This window comes from Microtus pennsylvanicus, chromosome 11, assembly GCF_037038515.1.
Source record: "Microtus pennsylvanicus isolate mMicPen1 chromosome 11, mMicPen1.hap1, whole genome shotgun sequence".
In the NCBI taxonomy this organism is placed as follows: domain Eukaryota; kingdom Metazoa; phylum Chordata; class Mammalia; order Rodentia; family Cricetidae; genus Microtus; species Microtus pennsylvanicus.
Genome location: NC_134589.1, coordinates 37,452,894 through 37,475,276, shown reverse-complemented (window position 1 = coordinate 37,475,276; position 22,383 = coordinate 37,452,894). Strand labels below are relative to the sequence as shown.

The following is a 22,383-nucleotide window of genomic DNA, read 5'->3' as shown; positions in this document are numbered from 1 at the left end:
CAGAAATCACAGTCTATCATGGCCTGGTAACTTTTTCTAAAGCTTGAAGACATGGGAACTCTCTCCCCATCAGACTTTCTGCTCTCTACCTGCTCGTATCTGGAAAGTGTCCCCAGGCATGGAGGACTAACCTTCTCTGAAAGCTGTCTCTAAGCCTGGATGCCTGATTTATCTTTAACACGACCCTTGGCATGTTGTTCCCTGCTAGAAGCTTCCCCACTACACATATGGTAACTAAGACTTGTGCAAGGAGCTTTCTACAAGACCCTGCTGTCACGTATGAAGAATTATGATACGACTGTGCCACATAATGCAAATTATGGTTTGTTCCCAGGGTCCCTAATCCTATATATTTCCTATATTCTGGAATAAAGCTGAGCTGATTCACCGAAGTCATCCTCCAGAGGGCTTTCTCGGTCAGACCTACAGTCGTCAGAACCCAGTTCCCCAATTCTGCTCTCTCTACCCTCATGAATCAATGCACCAACAATCTCAAGGAAGAGGATCAACCACAGTGTATCATACAGTTCACAGCACTCAATCTCCAGTTTGGGGAAAAGGTTATGCACGCCAGTCATTGCAATACTCAGGAGTTCAAGAGGGTAAGTTCAGCAACTTAGCCACAAGATTTTGTTTTGTTTTTTGTAGTGTCTGAATCTAATCCAGGCTCTAGGGTACAGTCTACCACTGAGCCATGTCACCAGCCCAACCACTAAGCTCTGAATTCACTAAGGGCAGAGGACATGCCTTATTAGTCCTTATACCCCAGCATTTAGCACAACAGTGTCATCAGTACTTGTACTGAATAAGCATCTGAAAAAAATAAACATTACCATGTAAGATGTCTGAGTCGTCTTCAACAAAATCAATGTCTCTTAAGTCCCATTCTGCATAATTGTCAAATTCCTGTTAAAGGGGAAAAAACCATCCAAACCCATCAGTTTTTTTGTTTTGTTTTTTCGAGGTAGGGTTTCCCTGTATAACAGTTCTAGCTGTCCTGGAACTGTAGATCAGGCTGGCCTTGAACTCACAGGAATTCACCTGCCTCTGCCCCCGGAGTGCTGGGATTAAAGGCGTGCACCTCTACAGCCTGGCATAAACCAAGTAATATCTTTACAATAGCCATGCTGCAGAAGCAAAGAGAAAAGTCTTGAGCCAGTATTTGCTAAGCACCAAATTGGATAAAAGACAAAGACACTGCTCTAAGGGAAAAACTACAGGAAAAATCTAAGAGACTTTCAGACAGTAATCAAAATAAAGAGCTAGGATAGCACAATATTAGGAACAAAGCCAAGTCTATTATTTAAAAATGTTTAATAGTCTGTTCATTCCAAAGAGAATCATTGATTTAGGCCTCCAAGTATTCTGGTAATAAAGTTGCCTGCATTAATTCATTTTCTTTTTAATCACCTTTTGAGGGAACTGTTTAGTCCTAATATCACTTATACACTCCAATAAGATCAGTTCAGGGAAGAGGGTGACTATGGGGTAGCTCTGCACTACCTACCACCTGTCATAAACAAAAGGCCCAACTGGGTATGACAAGCTGGGCTTTAGTTTAACACCCCATCTCCAAGGGTACTGCAGATGATATCAGATAGCAATTTTTTTTTTCTTTCTGGTTTTGTTTGAGACAAAGTTGCTTATATATCCTGGAACTCACTCCGTAGACCAGGCTGGTCTTGAATTCAGAGATCTGCCTGCATCTGCCTCCTGAGTGCTGGGATTAAAGGTATGCGCCACTACCACCTGACTGCAAATTAAATTCTTATGACTGCTTCCACATTTGTTTTTAATTCTATGGCTAAATGAGGAAAATAGTTTTAATGAAATTGTTTTAATGGACACGTGTATACATACAATGCAGGACTCAGCAACCACTACTCAGTCCACTGCCTACTTGAAAAATAAACTTTTATTGGAACACAGACATACCTGTTTGTTTAAATATTATCTATTTTCCTTTCCTTTCTTTTCTTTTCTTAGGCTCTCACTACACAACCCAGGCTTATCTAAAACTCAAATGCTTCTATGCTATTTTTGCACAATTACAGCAAAGTTTGGTTGCAACAAAAAATTAGTTATTTAAAAATCTTAAAATGTGGGGGCTGGAGAGACGGCTCAGTGGTTAAGAGCATTGCCTGCTCTTCCAAAGGTCCTGAGTTCAATTCCCAGCAACCACATGGTGGCTCACAATCATCTGTAAAGAGGTCTGGCGCCCTCTTCTGGCCTTCAGGCATACAGACAGAATATTGTATACATAATAAATAAATAAATTATACATAATAAATACATATTAAAAAAAAATCTTAAAATGTAACCTGGCCCTGATACAGCAAAACCTTGAAAACCCCTCTATGCTGTGGAATGACAACTGCAGAAATTTCACACCTACAAGGTTAGTGGGAGCAATACTATGCATCCTGGAAGGCCGGTTCCCCCTTAAAATTGCCACTGTTCCACAGGTGCTCACAAGGAAAGGAAGGAGCAAAATGTTGACTCCCCAGGCTTTGAAAAGTATCCCTCTAGTAAGAGATAATAACTTCATCAGAAACAAAAGTAAGTTTTTCCTTATTGTATGCTAAAAACAAGTTTTTGTTACCTCAATGAAATCTGCCCGAGCTGGCATGTATCCTGCCATGTCCCGAGACAGCAAAGAGTCAAAGGCGGGCCGGGGAGGGTCATCTGCAGCTGGAAGAAACAACGGGATTTTCTTAATAGATAAAACACTGACACAAAAACATCAAACGAATGTCTTTATGTATAGTCTGGATTTAAAAACAAAAAACAAACTGTTGCCCACTATTTGTTTATACTGTGAAGATGTGTCTTTGCCAAGGTGCCTTCTGAATGGTTTAATCAAGAGCTGAATAACCGAGCTGGAAAGATGGCTCAGCGGTTAAGAGCATTGCCTGCTCTTCCAAAGGTCCCAAGTTAAATTCCCAGCAACCACATGGTGGCTCACAACCATCTGTAATGAGGTCTGGTGCCCTCTTCTGTGAAGAAAGGCAGAGTCCCCAGCCAGATAGATACTGGGAAGAAACAAGAGGTGCAAAATGGAAGAGCGGTAACGCCACGTGGCAGAACATAGATTAATATAAAGTTTTAAGAGCAAGTTGAGACAAGCCTAAGCTAAAGGCCAAGCTTTCATAATTAATAACAAGTTTCTGTGTCATTATTTGTGAGCTGGGGACCAGTGAAAAAGCTTGCTACACCAACAAGCCCCCACCCTACACTCACAAAAAACAAACAACAAAAGCAAAACAGTTTCTCAGGGTATGATGGCATATGCCTGCAATCCTAGCACTTGAGAGGCAGAAGCAAAAGATCAGATGAAGGTTACAGTCAGCTACACAATGAGTTCAAGGTCAAAATATATGAAAGTAGGTATCACTATGTAGCTGAGAGTGGCCTCAAACTCTTATAATTCATTTGCCTCAGCCTGCTGAGTATGGGGTTACAGGTGTGTGGTACTACATCCCACTCTGAAACAGATTTCTTTGAGAAAAAGGATCTAAGAGAATAAATTAAAAAGTTTTATAAAGAGCAAAAAGGTAATCATTAAAAAAAAACTATTTTTTTAAAAAAAAAGAAAAAAAAAACTATTTTTTTCTGCTTTTTTTTTTTTTTTTTTTGAGATAGGGTCTTCTCTCTATGTAACCCAGACTGTTATGGAACTCTTTATGTGGACCAGGCTGGCTTTGAACTCAGATCCACCTGCCTCTGCCTCAAATGCTGGTGGTGGTGTTCTTATTTTGTGTAGAGACAGAGATTTCAAACTCATTATATATTCTACACTACTCCCAAACTCACAATCTTCATGCCTCTGTCAGCTTCCCAAGTGGCAATTGTGGGGGATATAGTCACATGCCACCATGCCTGTCAAACCCCAGGCTGATTTCCTGATGAAAGAAATTAAGTCTGAAGGAATCCTCCCAAAACATCCTCTGATTTGCATGCACTTGTACAGGCAGGCATGTGCAATGGCATGCATGTGGAGGTCAGAGGACAAGCTGCAGAAGTCAGTTCTCTCCTACTATATGGGTCCCAGGGATTGAATTTAGGCCATACTTGGTGGCAGATGCCTTTGCCTGTTGAGCCATCCTATAGCCTTGCCCTCTGGTTTTTGCTTTCCCAAAATGAAAGGAAATGAAAGAAACATTTTCCTTCATTGTTGTTAGAGAACTCCAGTATCCTGTCAGTGTCTGTTCCTTTGATCCTTAGGACCACTATCAACTACAGATCTTACCCAACTGAGAAGCAAAACTCCTGGATTTCTATGTTAATCAAACTGAGAACTAACGTCAGCCTCCAACAGTTCTATGACTTCGCACAAATTTTTCAACCTTTTAAAAATCTCAGGGTTTTTTTTGTGTGTAACGCAAAAGCATCTGTTCTACTTATTTCGCTGGGCTGCTGTTAGGAACAGACAGGCCTAATGGACGTGAGGAAAGTGCTAACATCCGAAGAGCCATTCAAACAGCAGGTATGGGCAACCTCTGAGGCCGTCAGCTACAGAGCTGTTTCCAAGCAGTGAGGAGAGGGAGGCCAGTGGGGAAGCATCCATACATCACTGTTATTCATCAGGCTCTGGTTATACTGTATCAAAAGACCCACTGATGCCCTCCGGCATATAAGATGTAAGACTGCCTTCACTGGCATAACCAAGTGAATGAATAAAAAGAACTACTTACTTCTTGGACTTAACACCAAGGCAATACTGGATCCTGATAAGCAACTCCTAACTGATTATAAACGCTGCAACAAATGACAGCATAGATAGACTGGCCCCTTTTTGGACATACCACTTTACAGAAGCAATCATTAATGTTAATTGGTATATTCCAAGTGATCCAAAGTGGAAAGCTACAACTCTGACCTCTGGGATGTGTTGCCTCCTTGCCATATCTCGGCCCTGACTCAACATACCAAAACTCCTCTTACCTTCCAGAAGTTCTTTATCTGTCCAAATCACCACATCACTGTTTATCTGCTATGGAAACAGAGCCCAAAGACGGGCTAAGGACCTTTTACCCAAATAGGCGGGCACTTACAGTGAAACGGAATGGCTGTGTCAGCAGTTCTGGCTGCCTCAGCTTGCTTCAGGTTCAGCAGGGTGGATGCAAACAGAGGGTTATTGATGAAATGCTTCATGTAGTGCTTCTCACATTCCTCCTTGGTTTTGGTGCACATCTGATTAGCTACATCTTGCCTAGAAAATTGTGGAAGAAGAATGAAGAGAGTAGTTTTCTTACTAGTATAGAACATTTGTTTGTTCCATATTTGCAGACAAATCAACATAAAATCAATAATCTGATACCTCCAAGTAGATATCAGCAAAACAGTGAGACAGATACAGCACTGATATGTGTGCCACTGATGGTCCAAATCCTGTTACTCCAAGAAAGAGAAACAATAAAGGGACCTTTCCTTTCCACTGGAAGGAAGATGACTATTTTCCAACCCAGAAATTTCCAGGCTGGGTATGTAGCTCAGTTGGTCACTAGCTTTCACTAGAATGCACAAAGTCCATACACGGTAGTACATGCCTGTAACCCCAATATGAAGGAAGCAGCGATAGAAGGGACAGGAAGTCAAGGTCATCTTTGGCTACATACTGTGTTCAAAGGCTAGTCAGAGACAGATACCTGAAACCTTGTTCCAAATGTCATCATCACATCACCATCATCTATAAATTTCCCTGAGGTAGGCCAGGGAAAGAACTGTTATCAATTAGAAGTCACCTTGGAGTCAGGCACGGAGGCAATGCCTATAATACCAACACTGGGAAGGTAGAGGCAGGCACTTTGTGAGCTTCAAGTCTAGACCAGCCAGGGCTATGGAGTGAGAAAATACTTCAAAATAAAAAGAGGCCAACTATGGTAGCTTATGCCTTTAATCTTAGAGCTTGGGAGATAGAGGCTGAAGGATCTCTGTGAATTCAAGGCCACCCTGGTTTATATACTGGGTTCCAGGTCAGCCAGAATCACACAAAGAGAACCTTGTCTGGGGGGGAAAAAAACCCAAAACTACAAAACAGCTCCTGTCTCCAAAAGGTGGAAGGAGAGAAACAATTCTTGCCAGTTGTCATTTGACCTTCACAAGTATGTCCCCATACACCATAATAAAAGTGACCTAAAAAGTGTTTACAAGGGCCTGGAAAGCTAGCTCAGCAGTTAAAGTATTTACTTCAGTGGTTAACAAGTGCCTGTAACTCCACTCCCTTTTCTGGCCTCCTCAGCATGTGAACATTAGTGACAAACATTCACATAGACACACATAGGCAACGCACATACAAATATTTTAAATAAATAAATAAATAAATAGCCCTTAAAAAACTTAAAAGATCGGGGGCTGGAGAGATGGCTCAGTGGTTAAGAGCATTGCCTGCTCTTCTAAAGGTCCTGAGTTCAATTCCCAGCAACCACATGGTGGCTCACAACCATCTGGAATGAGGTCTGGTGCCCTCTTCTGGCCTGCAGACATACAGACAGAATATTGTATATATTATAAATAAATAACTATTTAAAAATAAATAAATAAGTAAAAAAACTTAAAAGATCATCAATAATAATAGAAATCATCTTGGAACATGCAAAATGTTTAAAACGCAAGATGGCACAGGCCTTAAATCCAAGAACTTGAAGAGTAGAGACAGGTGGATTTCTATAAGTTAGAGGCTAGCTTGGTTTATATAGAATTTCAGGCCTGCCAAGGCTACCTGGTGAGACCCTGTCTAAAAAAGTACCTAGTTTTACTTTTATATGTTTTATAGCATCAAATAGACATTTCTTCACTAGAATTCCTATGGATATGCAAGGCATTGAGCTACAAACACCTAGGCATAATTTAAGATCACTTTAGTATTGGCCTTGTATTGCTACTCCCATTTCATGGAATAAAAAATATATGATATCCAAACAAATAATATACTTGCTAAAGAAGACAAATCCAAAATTTATACTGAGACCCTGACTCCTACCTCAGATGATGCAGCGGTAGAGGTGAAATCTTAGCCTCCTCCTCAAGCTCACTCTTAGAGAACCCCTTCCCCTAGGGCATCACTACACTGCATGTGCTTCAGTCAACTGTAGACAGTCTGATTCCCTTACTAGGTATAGAGCCTCAAGGAGGGCAGGAACCTAAACTCTTGTACTCTTACCACCAAGCACAGTCCCTTACCCACACCGGATACAGAAGCAACTAGATGCTTGTGGGTGGTGATGGGGACTGAACTCAAGCAGCTCATATGTGCTGAGCAAAAGCTCTAACACTGAGCTATCTCCCCCATACAGTAACAGACCTCTTCCTAGTCTTTGCTAAGAGGGAAGGAAGATGAGGAGGACTGGCCCACTTTTGACGAAAAGTAATGCCTTAGGCAGAGATGACTAGTAAGCTGCTCACAAGCGATCCATTTTTCCCATCTTTGGGATTCTCCACAACACACAGTACTTATGATGCACAGGTGCTAAATGAACAAATGGAAACAAAATGTGAGCTGAGCTCTGGTCTCCCTCTTGACATAGGGAAGGCGGCACACCCGATAACATAAGGAAGGACTATAGCAATCAGGGAAGATCCAGAAGAAGGTTCCTTCACTATTAAATTATGAAAAATGAGAAAGAGTTTAACTCCCTAAACTTCAGATGCTTCATGAACAAAATATGTTTAATAACATATCTGCTACCTAGTTCACAAAACAAAATCATCAGCATAGTTTTCTTAAAATGTAAACTCTGGGAGCTGGTTAAGTGGTTAAAGCGCTCTCGTGCAGGCACAAAGTCCTGAGTTCCCATCCTCTGCATCCAGGTAAAAAGCTGGGCATGTGGCCTGCATCTGTAACTCCAGCACTTCGGAGGCAGAGAAAGGCAGATCCTAGGAGCTTATTAGCTAGCTCAAATCAGCTGAAACCGCCGGGCGGTGGTGGCGCACACCTTTAATCCCAGCACTCGGGAGGCAGAGGCAGGCGGATCTCTGTGAGTTCGAGACCAGCCTGGTCTACAGAGCTAGTTCCAGGACAGTCTCCAAAGCCACAGGGAAACCCTGTCTCGAAAAACTAAAAAAAAAAAAACAACAACAACAACAAAAAAAAAACAGCTGAAACCACAACCTCCAGATTATAGGAGAGACTGTCTCAAAGAATAAAATGGAAAGCAAAAGAGAGCAAGACATTTGATAACAATCTCCAGCCACCACACACACCACACACACACACACACACACACACACACACACACACACGGGGGGGGGGGTGCACAGATGGGCAGGGGGACATGATGACAAGCAAACTCCCACTCCCAACACCCCCATTTGCATACATATTTTAAAAATTGCATGGTGTGCCGGGCGGTGGTGGCACACGCCTTTAATCCCAGCACTCGGGAGGCAGAGGCAGGCGGATCCCTGTGAGTTCGAGGCCAGCCTGGTCTAGAAGAGCTAGTTCCAGGACAGGAACCAAAAAGCTACGGAGAAACCCTGTCTTGAAAATCAAAAAAAAAAAAAAAAAAATTGCATGGTGTGCCCAAAAACCTATAAAACCAGAAGTGAGAAATAATTAGTAACCTAGGGGCTGGAGAGATGGCTCAGCGGTTAAGAGCATTGCCTGCTCTTCCAAAGGTCCTGAGTTCAATTCCCAGCAACCACATGGTGGCTTACAACCATCTGTAATGAGGTCTGGTGCCTTCTTCTGGCCTGCAGGCATACAGACAGAACATTGTACACATAATAAAGAAATATTAAAAAAAAATTAGTAACCTATACTTCTCCACAACTCTGGAAGAACAATCTTAGAGTTGCTGTATCCAAAGTAACCTCTGAGAACTGCTCAGTCATAAACCACTAAGCACCTTGCATTCCAAAGGTATTTCAGGCCCAGAAGATGTGTACATAGACGAGAAACTACCTTTGACACCCTGGCCATCAGGAAAGCATCACAGCTTTTCACTTTCTGAGGCTCTCTGCTTTTATGCTTCAAGAGTGGCTTCTGTTTTGAGCCCATGAAGACAGGACCACTCAATATTAAATTCTTACCAATTTCCAAAGCCACAGTCCATTACAGCTTCTAAAAGGGCCATTTCTTCTTGAGCAGTCCAGCTGGGATCAAGAACAGGAAAGTCTGAGGTCTAAGGAGAAAACAGATTTGGTAAAGAACAGGGCTAGGAATGACATGCAGGACCCCTGGTTGTGTCTATGTGGCAGTGTACACCTGTAATCCCAATGAGAGGCAGCCAGGGACTTCAGGTTCAGTGAGAAACACTGTCTCAAAAAATAAGGTGGAAAAAAAAAATAAGGTGGAAAATCTTGCAGGAAGACATCTGATGTCAAGGTCTGGTCTCTATACACAGGTGTACACACATCCCACATACAAAGACCATCATTATCAGCTTCGTCATTATTTTCCCTAGGTTATGTTACTATTTTCTACATCTTCCATTCCTACCTCTATTACATAACAATGTTTTCCAGTAAAACACAACAATATATAATTTTTTTAAAAAAATATTTATTTATTATGTATACAATATTCTGTCTGTTTGTATGCCTGCAGGCCAGAAGAGAGCACCAGACCCCATTACAGATGGTTGTGAGCCACCATGTGGTTGCTGGGAATTGAACTCAGGACCTTTGGAAGAGCAGGCAATGCTCTTAACCACTGAGCCATCTCTCCAGCCCCAATATTTAATTTTTTAAAAGAATAAATGTTTTTTTGGATGTGTCACACAGTGATTATGCTGATATTTATTGGTTCAGCAGTCAGAAGTGCATACTACTCTCTCAGAGGACCAGAGTTTGATTACTAGCACCTATGTCAAGTGGCTCAGAACCATCTGTAATTCCAGCTCTACGAGATCTAATGCCTCTGGCTTCCACAGGCACCTGAACTCATGTGTATGCGTATGTGCAGGCACGCGTGTGTGCACACACACACTTAAAAATACATCTTAAAGCCGGGCGGTGGTGGCGCACGCCTTTAATCCCAGCACTCGGGAGGCAGAGGCAGGCGGATCTCTGTGAGTTCGAGACCAGCCTGGTCTACAAGAGCTAGTTCCAGGACAGGCTCCAAAACCAGAGAAACTCTGTCTCGAAAAACCAAAAAAAAAAAAAAAAAAAAAAAAAAAAAAAAAAAAAAAAAAAAAAAAAAACATCTTAAAAATAATTAAAAAGGAAATCAATCTAAAAAGAAAAGAATCAGGCATGGTGGTATATACTTTAATCCTAGCACTTGAGAGGCAGAGGCAGATGGATCTCTTTAAGTTCTAGGCCAGTCTGATCTATATAGTGAGTTCCAGGATATCCAGGGCTACAATATTGACTCTGTCTCAAAAAACAAAACAAGGGAAAAAAAAAAAAAACCACATAGAGCCAGGTGGTGGTACTACACACCTTTAACCCAGCACTCAGGAGGAAGAGGCAGGCTCTGTAAGTTGGTGGCCAGCCTGGTCTACAGAGTGAGTTCTAAGGCAGCCAAGGCTACACAGAAAAACCCTGTCTTGAAAAACAAAAAACAAACAAAACAAAACAAGATTTTGTACTGCCTTTACAGAGAACCTGAGTTCAATTCCGATAATCCATATTGAGCTCACAAACACTGTAATTCCAAATCTAGGGACTCTGACATCTCTAGCCTCTGTGGAAGACATGTACATCTCCCCACATATACAAAATTCAAGATAAAATAAATAAATAAATAAAAGGTGGCATATTGCATGCATATTATCTTAGCACTTGGAGACAGATGCAAGAGGATCATTGTGAGCTTGAGGCCAGTCTGGATTACATAGTGAGACTGTGTCAATGGTAACAAACAAAACACTATGCTATACGATGACAATGCCAAATGTTAGCAAGTATATAAAATAATCACAACAATCAGGGGCTGGGGCTGGAGAGATGGCTCAGCGGTTAAGAGCATTGCCTGCTCTTCCAAAGGTCCTGAGTTCAATTCCCCCGGCAACCACATGGTGGCCCCACAACCACCTGTAATGAGGTCTGGTGCCCTCTTCTGGCCTGCAGACATACACACAGACAGAATATTGTATACATAACAAATAAATAAATAAATAAATATTTAAAAAAAAACAAACAAACAAAAAAAACAATCAGGGGCTGGAGAGATGCCTCAGAGGTTAAAAGCACTGATTGCTCTTCCAGAGGTCCTGAGTTCAATTCCCAGCAACCACATGGTGGCTCATAACCATCTGTAATGAGATCTGGTGCCCTCTTCTGGTGTGCAGGCATAATGCAGGCAGAACACTGTATACATAATAAATAAATCTTTAAAAAAAATAATAATCACAACAATCAGACACTGACAGGTATAAACACAAACAAACATTTGGGAAGACATTCTGGTCATTTCTTTCAAAGTTAAACAGTACATTATACTCATTCTACCCAAGGAAACATGAAAATATATGAACACAGAAAGCCTTACCCAAGAATGCTCACAACAGCTGTATTTATAACAGCTCCCTATCTGGGCAAGGTGCAAGGGGTCCATCAAAAGGAAATGGGTAAATGGTCTATGCAGTAATCAAAGAACCTGCAAAGTGACTGGAAGAATATGCTGAGGACCAACTGCTCTGGGCCTCATCTGAATTCTGAGCCACAGCAACTGCGGGAGGTAGGTAATAAAGCAATCTCTACTTCAACCCACAACTTAGCTATGTATGACACAGAGCTAAACATTATTTGCTTTCATGGATGTCTGAAATTTTCTATGATGAAAGTAAAAAAGAAAATAACACAAATCTTTCCAATCCCACAGGCATTTACAGCTTGTTATAGCTTTTTGTTGGTGACAAAAAAAAAAAATCTGTTCTCTTAGTAAAATCACAGAGATAACAGGCAACCCATTTTGATCTAAGCCTACCAAATGAGCTGATTATGAGATGAGAATGAAATTTCAGGGTCCATGCATATATTAAACCAATACCAAACACATTCAACCTGACAAGCACCATAAAGATATGCAAATATGAAGTAACACAGTGGTTGGTAGGTGTGGTGGCTTGAAAGAAAATGGCCCCCCAGAGGAGTGGCACTATTTGGGGGAAGTATGTCACTGTGGAGGTCAGCTTTGAGGTATCTTTTGCTCAACTTTCCCTCAGCGCAACAGTCAGTCAACTTCCTGCTGTTTTCTGATCAAGTTGTAGTCAGCACCACGTCTGCCTACATAACACCATGCTCCCTGTCATGATGATAATGGACTGAACCTCCGAAACTATAAGCCACCATCCCAATTAAATGTTTTCTTTATCAGAGTTACTGTGGGCATGGTGTCTCTTCATAGCAATAAAAACCTAAACTAAGACAACAGGTCTGTTGTTTCTAAAACTTTCAGAATACTGATTACTCTTACTAATTTATAATGAAAACTTTCTACACTATGGAAGAACAAAAAGCTTTATGAAATAACACTGAACTTCAAGAGAAAAAAAAAGCCCCTCCCTTTCTTCTTGAAGTTCAATGTTATTCAATTCTTGACCCAAACTTAGGTCAGAATCTCTAACTGTAGATTTGGAAATCACAGTTCTAAGAAACTCCAGGTAATAAAGTCTAAGAATTTCTGTCATAAAGGGTGTGGTAGAGGAGCTGCCTTCTCTTGCTCAAGGTCTTAAGAATTACAAGACAAAAATAACTACAGAATTCAGAAATCTCTGTTAATGCACCACCCACCACAGCATGAGTAACTCCCCAAAACACAGCACTGTGAGATGAGAAAGTACCGAAACCATTTCAAGTTATCAGATGCTTCGTGCTGCAAAGAATCAAGATTTTAGAGGCCTGGGGTGTAGAAAGCCAAAAGCTGGTCATCACTTCTATAGAAGGAAAGATTTGTTGGAATAGGTGAGGTTGGCTAATAAAAGGCAGAGAGTATAGTAGCCCCCAGAAGCTCCCTTGAGTTCAGATCCCTGAAAGGTGTTTGCATGGGTGGGGAACATGTGAGAAAGGATGATGTAATAAGAATTAAGTGGACCTGGCTGAAGTGAGACAGTGTTTTTAGCATTATGTGGACGGAAGGCATGGTGCTCAGAATAGCTACAGAGAGCTCACAGTCAGCTTTCCAACAGTGGCTGGGCATGACTACCAACTACCCAAGCTACATAATTATCTCGTAAGGATTATTTTACCACTTCAAATGAATAAATTTGGATGCTGGGGATGTACCTCAGTAGCAGCATGTGATCCAAACCCTTGCACCATAAAAATAATTAAAACAAATAACAAAATCTGAGTCTAGACATTCTTAGGAGCATTTGGAAAAAGTGAATCCATTTTTTGAAGATATAGTAACTCTGGTGAAATGAACCCAAAACCAAAGCTGCTCTCCAAACCCTACTCTCCAAACCTTCATTCAACAGGCAAAAGGGGAAACGTTTTGGTTATTGTTCAAATTAGTGAATTGAATATGAGACTTAAAATAGAATGTGGTAATCACTGGGAGGTGGGGGCAGGAATATCTAGGATTCAAGGGCATCCTTGGCTACATAGCAAACTTGAGGACAGACAGCCTGAGATACATGAGACTGTCTTAAAAAACTCAAAAACAAAAAACAAAAAACCCTTCAAATTAAAAAAGAGACTGCATGCTGGAGAAATAACTCAGTGACTAAAGAGCTCTTCTAGAAGACCTGAGTTTGGTTACCAGAACCCATGTTAAGGGCCCAACAAGCCGGGCAGTGGTGGCGCACGCCTTTAATCCCAGCACTCGGGAGGCAGAGGCAGGCGGATCTCTGTGAGTTTGAGACCAGCCTGGTCTACAAGAGCTAGTTCCAGGACAGGCTCCAAAGCCACAGAGAAACCCTGTCTTGAAAAACCAAAAAAGGGCTGGAGAGATGGCTCAGTGGTTAAGAGCATTGCCTGCTCTTCTAAAGGTCCTGAGTTCAGTTCCCAGCAACCACATGGTGGCTTACAACCATCTGTAATGAGATCTGGTGCCCTCTTCTGGCCTGCTGACATACACACAGACAGAATATTGTATCCATAATGAATAAATAAATATTAAAAAAAAAAAGAAAAAAGGGCCCAACAACTGTCTGTACCTCCAACTCTGAATGATCAGATGCTTCTGGCCTCTGCTGATACCTGAACTCACATGCACACACCCACATGCAAGCACATACATCTATACATAACTGAAAACAAAAGCTAAGCAGTGGTGGCGCACACCTTTAATTCCAGCTTCGGGGAGGCAGAGGCAGGCGGATCTCTGTGAGTTTGAGGCCAGCCTGGTCTACAGAGAGTGTTCCAGGGTAGCCAAGGAGAAACCCTGTCTCAAAACAACAATAATAATAATAATATTTTTAAAAGGAGAGACTGGAAACTATAAGGAAAGGCAGATAGTTATTCTCCCAAAATTCATTTTAGTCTAGAACATGACTCCCAGTATTATAGGTGCAGGAACACTAACAGGAACCAACAAATGATCAAATTAATGTTGAGTCACTCTTTCTGAATGATTTTGTTTTATTTCGTTTTTGAAACAAGGTTTTATGTATCCCTGGGTAGTCTCCAACTGATCACGAAGAAAATGAGAAAGACCTTTGCTGGCTTCATTTCCCAAGTATTCCCAGGTACTTACTGTGTGTCACTATGCCTGGTTTTATGTGGTATTGGGAGCAGAATGCAGGGCTCTGCATATGGTAGGTAAGCCTCTACCAGCTGAGTTGCATCCCTACCTTCCTTTTTAGCTTTGTTCTTTTTTGGGGGTGTGTGTGTACAGGGTCTCACTATATAGCCTTATCTGTGTTAGAGCTCAATATGTAGATAAGATTGCCTCAAACTCACAGAGATCTTACCTGCCTCGGTTTCCTGAGTGCTGGGATTGAAGGCATGTACCACCATGCCCAATTTCTTTCTGATCTTTTATGAAACACACATAAAGTGCTGTGAATTACATAATTGGCAGAATTCTAAACACATTCCAGATTTCTCCCAGGTTTCTGTCTACTATTCCATCAAGCACTAGTACTGCAGGTAAAATTAAAATTAAACACTCTGTAGAATTAGAATTAAAATTACTAACAACTAGCAAAGTTGGGAAACGGCCTGATTTATCTAGGTGGGTCCAACGAAATCATACAAATCTTTAAAAGTACTAGAGGGGAGCTAGAGAGATGGTTCCATAGATAAGAGCACTGGATTTCTTCCAAAGGACCTGGGGTCAAGTCCCAGAATCTATGGTGGCTCACAACAGTCCAGGGGATTTGACACCCTCTTCCGGGAACACCTGGTACCATGTGGTGCAAAAACATACATGCAGCCGGGCGGTGGTGGCGCATGCCTTTAATCCCAGCACTCGGGAGGCAGAGGCAGGCGGATCTCTGTGAGTTCGAGACCAGCCTGGTCTAGAAGAGCTAGTTCCAGAACAGGAACCAAAAAAGCTATGGAGAAACCCTGTCTCGAAAAAAAAAAATACATGCAGCCAAAACACACATAATAAAAATAAAAACCTAAAAATCAAAAAATAGATTCTCTTTTAAGTATTAGAGGAAGGGAGAAGAATAAAAGAAACTGCTTAAGCAGGATAAAGCAGGTCAGAGGTTCAAGTACTTCATCAACAGCCCTCATGGTCTCCCAGTAGCACTCACTGGCTTTGGATATGGCAAAAGGAGGCCAAAGGCCAGAGAAGCCTCAAGAAGCAAAGAACAAACTCTAGCCAACAACCAGCCAGGAAACAGAGGCACCAATCCTTCAATCTCAAGGCAGTCAATTCTGCCAACAAACTGAATGAACTCAGAAACAGATTCTCCCCCAGGGTATCAAGATAAAAGCTCAGGCTGGCCAAACACCTCCATTACAGCCTCTCAAGACCTGCCTCAAACCAGGAAGCCCACTTCTGACCTACTAAATTCTGCAATAATAAATCAGTGTTTTCTTAAGACACTTAAGTTTTCATAATTTATAACAGCAACTGTAGAAAACTAACACAGTGCCAAAAGATTAATCTACAATGAATTATTACTGTAAGAAAACTGTACCAGGGGCTAAGTGTTGAAAAACTTGCTTTAGATACTCTGAAAACAGACAAACTTTCCCCCTGAAACGCAAGGGATCAAATTCAAAGCTTGGTGCACACTAGGGGAGGCCTCTACCACTAAGCTAGAACCGCAGTCTCCAGACAAAACTATTTTAAAAAGATACATAGACCTGTCAAGAGACCTGATTATTTACATTGGCATATTAAACTCCTGGCCCAAGTGGGAAGAGTGGCACACTTTTTCTTTAAATGTGGCTATGCTATTACTCAAATCAGAGTCAAATCTTACCTAGCCTATCAGCCAGTTTGTCTCTTCTAATTTTTTTTATTGTATGTTGTTTAGTACTTTATTGTTTTAAATATGTATTTTATTTTTAATTATGGTATGTGTGTGTGTCTGTGCATATATGAGTGAGGTATGTTGTGGGATATATGTATACTATGTGAAAATGTGTGGCTCTGATTGGTGTAATAAGCAATTGGTGTAATGGCCAATAACTAGGCAGGTGGTATAGGTAGGACTTCTGGGCAGAGAGAGAGAACTCTGGAAAGAAGGAGTGGAGTTGCCAGCCAGGTGGAGAGGAAGCAGGAGATGCATGATGAAAGAAAGGTAAAAAGCCACAAGGCAAAATACTGATTAATATAAATGGATTAATTTAAGTTATAAGAGCTAATGGGAAGAGCCTAAGCTAAGGCCTAGCTTTCATAATTCATAAGTCTCCATGTCATTATTTGGGATTGGTGGCAGAAAAGTCCATCTACAGAGATATGTATGGATTCCAGAAGAGGGCACCAGTTATAGGGAGTTACGTATTGTCCAATATCAGTGCCAAGAACTGAATTCCAGTCCTCTGCAAGAACGGTTGGCACTCTAAGATGATAGGCCATCCTTCCAGCCCTATTATCTGTGTTTTGAAACACAGTGTGGTTTTTGAATGGAAATAGACCCCCTAAGCCTCAGATATCTGAATACTTGGTCCCCATCTGGTGACTGTTTGGAAAGAATTAGGAGGTGTGGCCTTTGTTGGGAGAGGTGTGTCACTGGGGACAGGATAAGGTTTCAAAAGTCTCCTGTCACCCCCATCTCTGTTCCCAGTTTGAGGATAAGGATCTGAGGTCTCAGCTGCTACTTGTGTGCCATGCCGGCCTGTCTGCCTACAGCTATGCCCCCCACCATGATGGATGGACTCCTATCCCTCTGGACTGTAAGTCCCAAATAAACCCTTCCTTGTGTAAGTTGACTTGGTCATAGTGTTTCATCACAGCAATAGAAAAGTTACTTCCCAACAGTTACCACATGGGGATGAAGTATTCAAATGACTGAAACTTGGGGCCATTCTCACAAAAAAACACCACACAGGGTCTCACACTACATCCCTGACTAGCCTAAACTCATGGCAACCCTGTCTGATTACACGCACAAGCCACCACACTGCAGTCAGTCATTTTTACATTCTATGTTGTTGTCTTACTTTTTTTTTTTTTTTTTTTTTTTTTGGTTTTTTGAGTCAGGGTTTCTCTATGTAACAGTCCTGGCTGTCCTGGAACTCACTCCGTAGACCAGGTAGCCAAGGCTGGCTTTGATCTCAGAGACCTGCCTGTCTCTGCCTTCTGAGTGCTGGCTGGGATTAAAGACGTGGGCCACGCCTCCTAGCTTAGTTAGGTTTTCTATTGCTGTGAAGAGACATAATGACGACAGCGACTCTTATAAAAAAAACATTTAATTGGGGGGTAGCTCACTTACAGTTTCAGAGGTTCCGTCCATTATCATCATGATGAGGAGCATAGCGTGCAGGCAGAAATGGTTCCAGAGCTGAGAATGCTACTTCTTACAGGTAACAAAAAGTCAACTGAGACACTCAGCATTTTTCTGAGCACAGGAAACCTCAAAGCCCACTCCCACAGTGACAAGACCATACTCACTCCAACAAATCTCCTAATGATGCCATTCCCTATGAGATTATACTAAATATATTCAAACTACAACATTATGTATATACTTGTTAAGCTATTTTTATATTTAAATATCTTTATAGGTTACAAAGAACTAAAAAACCTATTAGATAATTATCAAATTCAGAAGAGAAAAAGGACAGAGATACGTGGAGCTAAAGAAAATGAGTTCTCGGGGGCTGGAGAGATGGCTCAGTGGTTAAGAGCATTATTCCCGGCAACCACATGGTGGCTCACAACCATCTGTAATGAGGTCTGGTGCCCTCTTCTGGCCTGCAGGCATACACACAGACAGAATATTGTATACATAATAAATAAATAAATATTTAAAAAAAAAAAGAAAATGAGTTCTCAATCCCAATACTTGAAAAATGAATAAAAGTTTCCAGTAATGTCATCATTACCATGATCTCGTAAGTATGATCACTCTGATGTTTCTTGTGCTCAAATCCTCGAGTGAAACACTGTGAAGAAAAAAAGTTAAATTACCAAAAGCCACATAAAAAATACTTCCTTAGGGCTAGGGATGAGGCTCAGGGGGTACAAGGCTTGTTACAAATATACAAAAGACTGGATTCAACCCCAGCATTTGGGAGGTAGAACTGGGACGATCAAGAGTTCAGTCATCCTCACTCAGCTACATAGTCAATTCAAGGCAAGCTAGGCTACATGAGACCACATCTTTAACAAAATAAAAGCCAGGTTTGGTGGTGCACATCTTTAATCTCAGCACTCGGTAGGCAGAGGCAGTGGAATCTCTGCAAGTTCGAGGCGAGATTGGTCTACATAGTATGAGAAGGGTCAAGGCTATGTAGAGTGATCCTGTCTCAAAATACCAAAAATAATAAATAAAACTTAAAAAAAAAAAAGAAAAAAGATGGCTTGAAAGTGCTCTACTTTTTCTTTTTTTTGTTTTATTTGAGGCAGTGTCTCATGTAGTTCACGTTATTCTTAATCTCCCTATGTAGTCTAGGCCGGCCTCAAACTCCTTATCTTCCTGCCTCTCCACTTCCAAAGTTCTAAAATTATAGGCATTCACTGCCACTACCAGCCTAAGGTAATCTAGTCATACAAGCTATAGTTTTTGGGGGTCTTCTCTTGTTTTTGGTATACCAAAAAGAATTTTGCAATGTAGCCCAGGCTGACTTCATCTTCCTTCCTGCTATTCATCCTCCCCAGATGGCACCCTATGTCCAGTATAATCTTATAACCCAAGGTAGATCACAACTTTCATCAGCCACTTTTTACATTTTAACCCGCCTAAAACTGGAATGCTGTGTGTGCACATGTGTTTGTAGGTACACTTGCCTTCACTCGGAGTCTTCCTCTACTGCACTCCCCTTTATTTTCTGAGAGAAAGTCTTTCACTGAACCTAGAGCTTGTCATTTCAGCTCGTCTGGCTGGCTAACAGACCCTCAGGTTCCCCCTATCTCCACTCCCTCCCCAGTATGGGGTTACAGAAAATGCTATCATGCCCAGGTTGCTGGGGATTCAAACTCAGGTCCTCAGGCTTGTGCAGCAAATACTTTATCCGCTGAGCCGCCTCTGCCATCCCTGGAATACATCCTATAAATAAGTATCTCTGATATTCCCAACAAGCAAATCATCTAGGCTTTCTTTAGTTGAGTTTCACTTGTAAAATTGAGATATTTTATTTATTCACTTACAGCACTGTAGTGATGATTTAGGGGGTGATTCAAGTGAAGTACTCAAAATAGTACCTGGCACACTTATAATCAGTCTTACTCCTAATATAATCCACAAAACAGCTTGTTCCCTTGTCATCTATACAAAGACCACTCTAAGAAGCTAACAAACAGTGAGATCAAAAGGAACAACCTGTCAGTTCTGATTCCTGTAATCTAAATAACTTTACTTGGGGAAAGTGGTAAGCATTAAGTTGAGACGCTCTATGGAACAGCTGTCTGTCTCATCCATCTGCTGTTTCCGAGCTTCCTGGTAAAGTATCACAGGGAAGACACTTGCAGGAGAGCTCATGCAGTGTGGTCCTAAGCCACCTCAAGTTACTGCATCCATAAAACAGACCAGGAAAGACACCTTCTCCTCAGGGAATTAGTTACCTGCAAACACAGGAAGAAAGGAGGAGGTCCACATTCAGCACACTTAATGTAAGGTTCCATGAGGTAGGAGGAGCAGCCTCTGCAAGGGGGCTTATCAGATGGATCATCTAGAACACAGAAAACAACGGAAGTTCAAAACTCTTCGTGAACACCACTAAGTGCAAAAGGCGAAGCTCTGCAAATGGCTGGAGACAGTGACTGCCTTGACAAAACACGTGTAGGTGGGACAAGCTTATTCCACACCAAATAAACAAGAGCCACTCCCCTTTCTATTACATGGCAGCATGTTCCTTTCTCCAGTGGACCTACAGCTTCAAATAAGGAGGCAGAGAGGGTGCCTACAGATAAGCTTGACTTTTGTAAAACTTTTAAAGTTTTATAAAGCCTCCTTTACCACAAGGAAAAGAAAAATGGGCATGTTCCCTACACAGAATGCATATACAAAGCAAACCAGACGAAATGCTAACAATTGCTCCATCTAGGCAGAAGTGCACAACCAGTCACTTTCTTTCAACTTCTCCACAAATCGGAATTTTTTCTTAAGTTGGGAGAATTCCAATTTGGGGTTTAAGCTGTGTGTCTAGGCTGAGACTGCTACCCAGGAAAACACGAAACATTGCAGAACTCTCTTGTTCTGGTAAAAACAGCGGGTCTCTGAATTATGAAGGCAAAGGTACACTATAAACCCTCCAAAGCTCTAAAACTGCAGGTATGTATTTTCCAGGTCGCCCCAAATCCTGTCTCTCTGAAGTCAGGGCAACAGACTCTTCCCTGTGATTACCCACGGGAATGTGGAACAAAGGCCTTGAAAGGGAGATGGAGGGACTTATTTTGTTTAGTCTGGGGCAAGAGCTCATATTATGTTGTATTTTTCTCTCTAAAGCAAAAAAAAAAAATACCCTTCAAGGCACCATTCCTTCCTCTGAAGACACAGGAGAAAAGGACAGGATAAAGAAATCTACCCTACCGCCAGGCAGTGGTGGCACACCTTTAATCCCAGCACTTGGGAGGCAGAGGCAGGCAGATCATGAGCTCAAAAGGAAAAAGACGCCAGAACCTTACCGTAGGTAAACCACAACCTCATGGTGATTCACAGATTAATAGAAATGAGTTAATTTAAGATGTAAGAGTCAACTAAAAATATGCATAAGCTAATAGGCCAAGCAGTGTTTTAATTAATATAGTTTCTGTGAGATTATTTCGGGTCTGGGCATGGGAAACAAATGAGCAGTCTCCGCCTACAAAAATGAGTTCCATGACAGCCAGGACTAAGAGAAACCCTGTTCAAAAAACCAAAGAGCAAACAAAAAAAAGTATTCCCAAACACTTTTTCCTTTTTTTCTGTTTTTGAAAAAAGGTCTCATGTAGCCCAGGCTGGTCTCCAACTATGATGACCTTCAACTCCTGATCTTCCTGCTTCTGCCTTCAAAGTTGAGGGATACAGGCATTTGTCATCCACCACTTCTGGTGAAAAAACAAAATACAGTGCTAGATGTCATTTAAAAAAATATGTGTATTTGTATGTGTATGTGTGATATGTGCATGAGTGCAGGTGCCCATGGAGGTCCCAGAGCTGGAGTTACAGGCAGTTGTGGGTCACCTGAAGTGCTTGCTGGAAACTAAACCCCAGGCCCCTGCAAGAGCAGAACACCTTAAGTGACAAGCCATCTCTCCAGCCCAGATGCCTGTCTTTACCAAATCACCATCTCCTGAACTCTGGCTTTCTATTTACTTATTTATTTGTGACAGGGTTTCACTGTGTAACAGCCCTCACTGTCCCGGAACTAGCACTGTAGACCAGGCTGGCCTTGAACTCAGAGACAGGCTCTACGTGGTCAAGGTTGGCCCTGAATTCCTAGGCCCAAGTCATTCCCCTAGATCATCTCTAACTTTTTTGTTTTATATTTTATTATTTATGTATGTGTCTGTGTGTGTATGTGTGTGTGCATGCATGTGCAACAGCATATGGAGGTCAGAAGAAACTTTTGGGGGGACAGGTCTCTTCTTCCACCATGTGCTAACCAGGGACTGAACTCAGGTCCTCAGGTTTAAACCATCTTGCTGATCCTTTCCTATCCTTTTTAACAGTTCACTGCATCAATTGACTAACCTAACGGTTCACCACCCCCTAGGAAAGACATTTTGAAAATCCAAAAACAGGTCTTTGCTGCTACAATGACTAGGATGTGCTAATAGCATTTTGCAGATAGGACAGGGATTCTAGATGCTCTGAAGTACTCAAGATACTTGTTCAAACAAAAACAAAACATGTGAACAAAAAGCCCACCGACTTAAGTCTTTAGCAAATTTCCATTATCTCATTAAAAATTCAACTGGAGGGCTGGAGAGATGGCTCAGAGGTTAAG

At 41.6% G+C, this 22,383-nt stretch overlaps 1 protein-coding gene across 3 annotated transcripts in view; it reads right to left on the bottom strand.

The window, feature by feature from the left end:
- Window positions 1–22,383, bottom strand: part of Tada2a (transcriptional adaptor 2A) — a 50,192-nt gene that overhangs the window by 22,174 nt on the left and 5,635 nt on the right. For all 3 annotated transcript variants that reach the window (XM_075991309.1, XM_075991311.1, XM_075991310.1), the window contains 6 exons: window positions 20,018–20,124; window positions 18,340–18,399; window positions 9,031–9,122; window positions 5,055–5,212; window positions 2,603–2,691; window positions 834–906 (listed from right to left, as the gene is read on the bottom strand). In XM_075991309.1, the coding sequence (XP_075847424.1) occupies window positions 834–906; window positions 2,603–2,691; window positions 5,055–5,212; window positions 9,031–9,122; window positions 18,340–18,399; window positions 20,018–20,124 (579 nt within the window). The remainder of the gene's footprint in view (window positions 1–833; window positions 907–2,602; window positions 2,692–5,054; window positions 5,213–9,030; window positions 9,123–18,339; window positions 18,400–20,017; window positions 20,125–22,383) is intronic.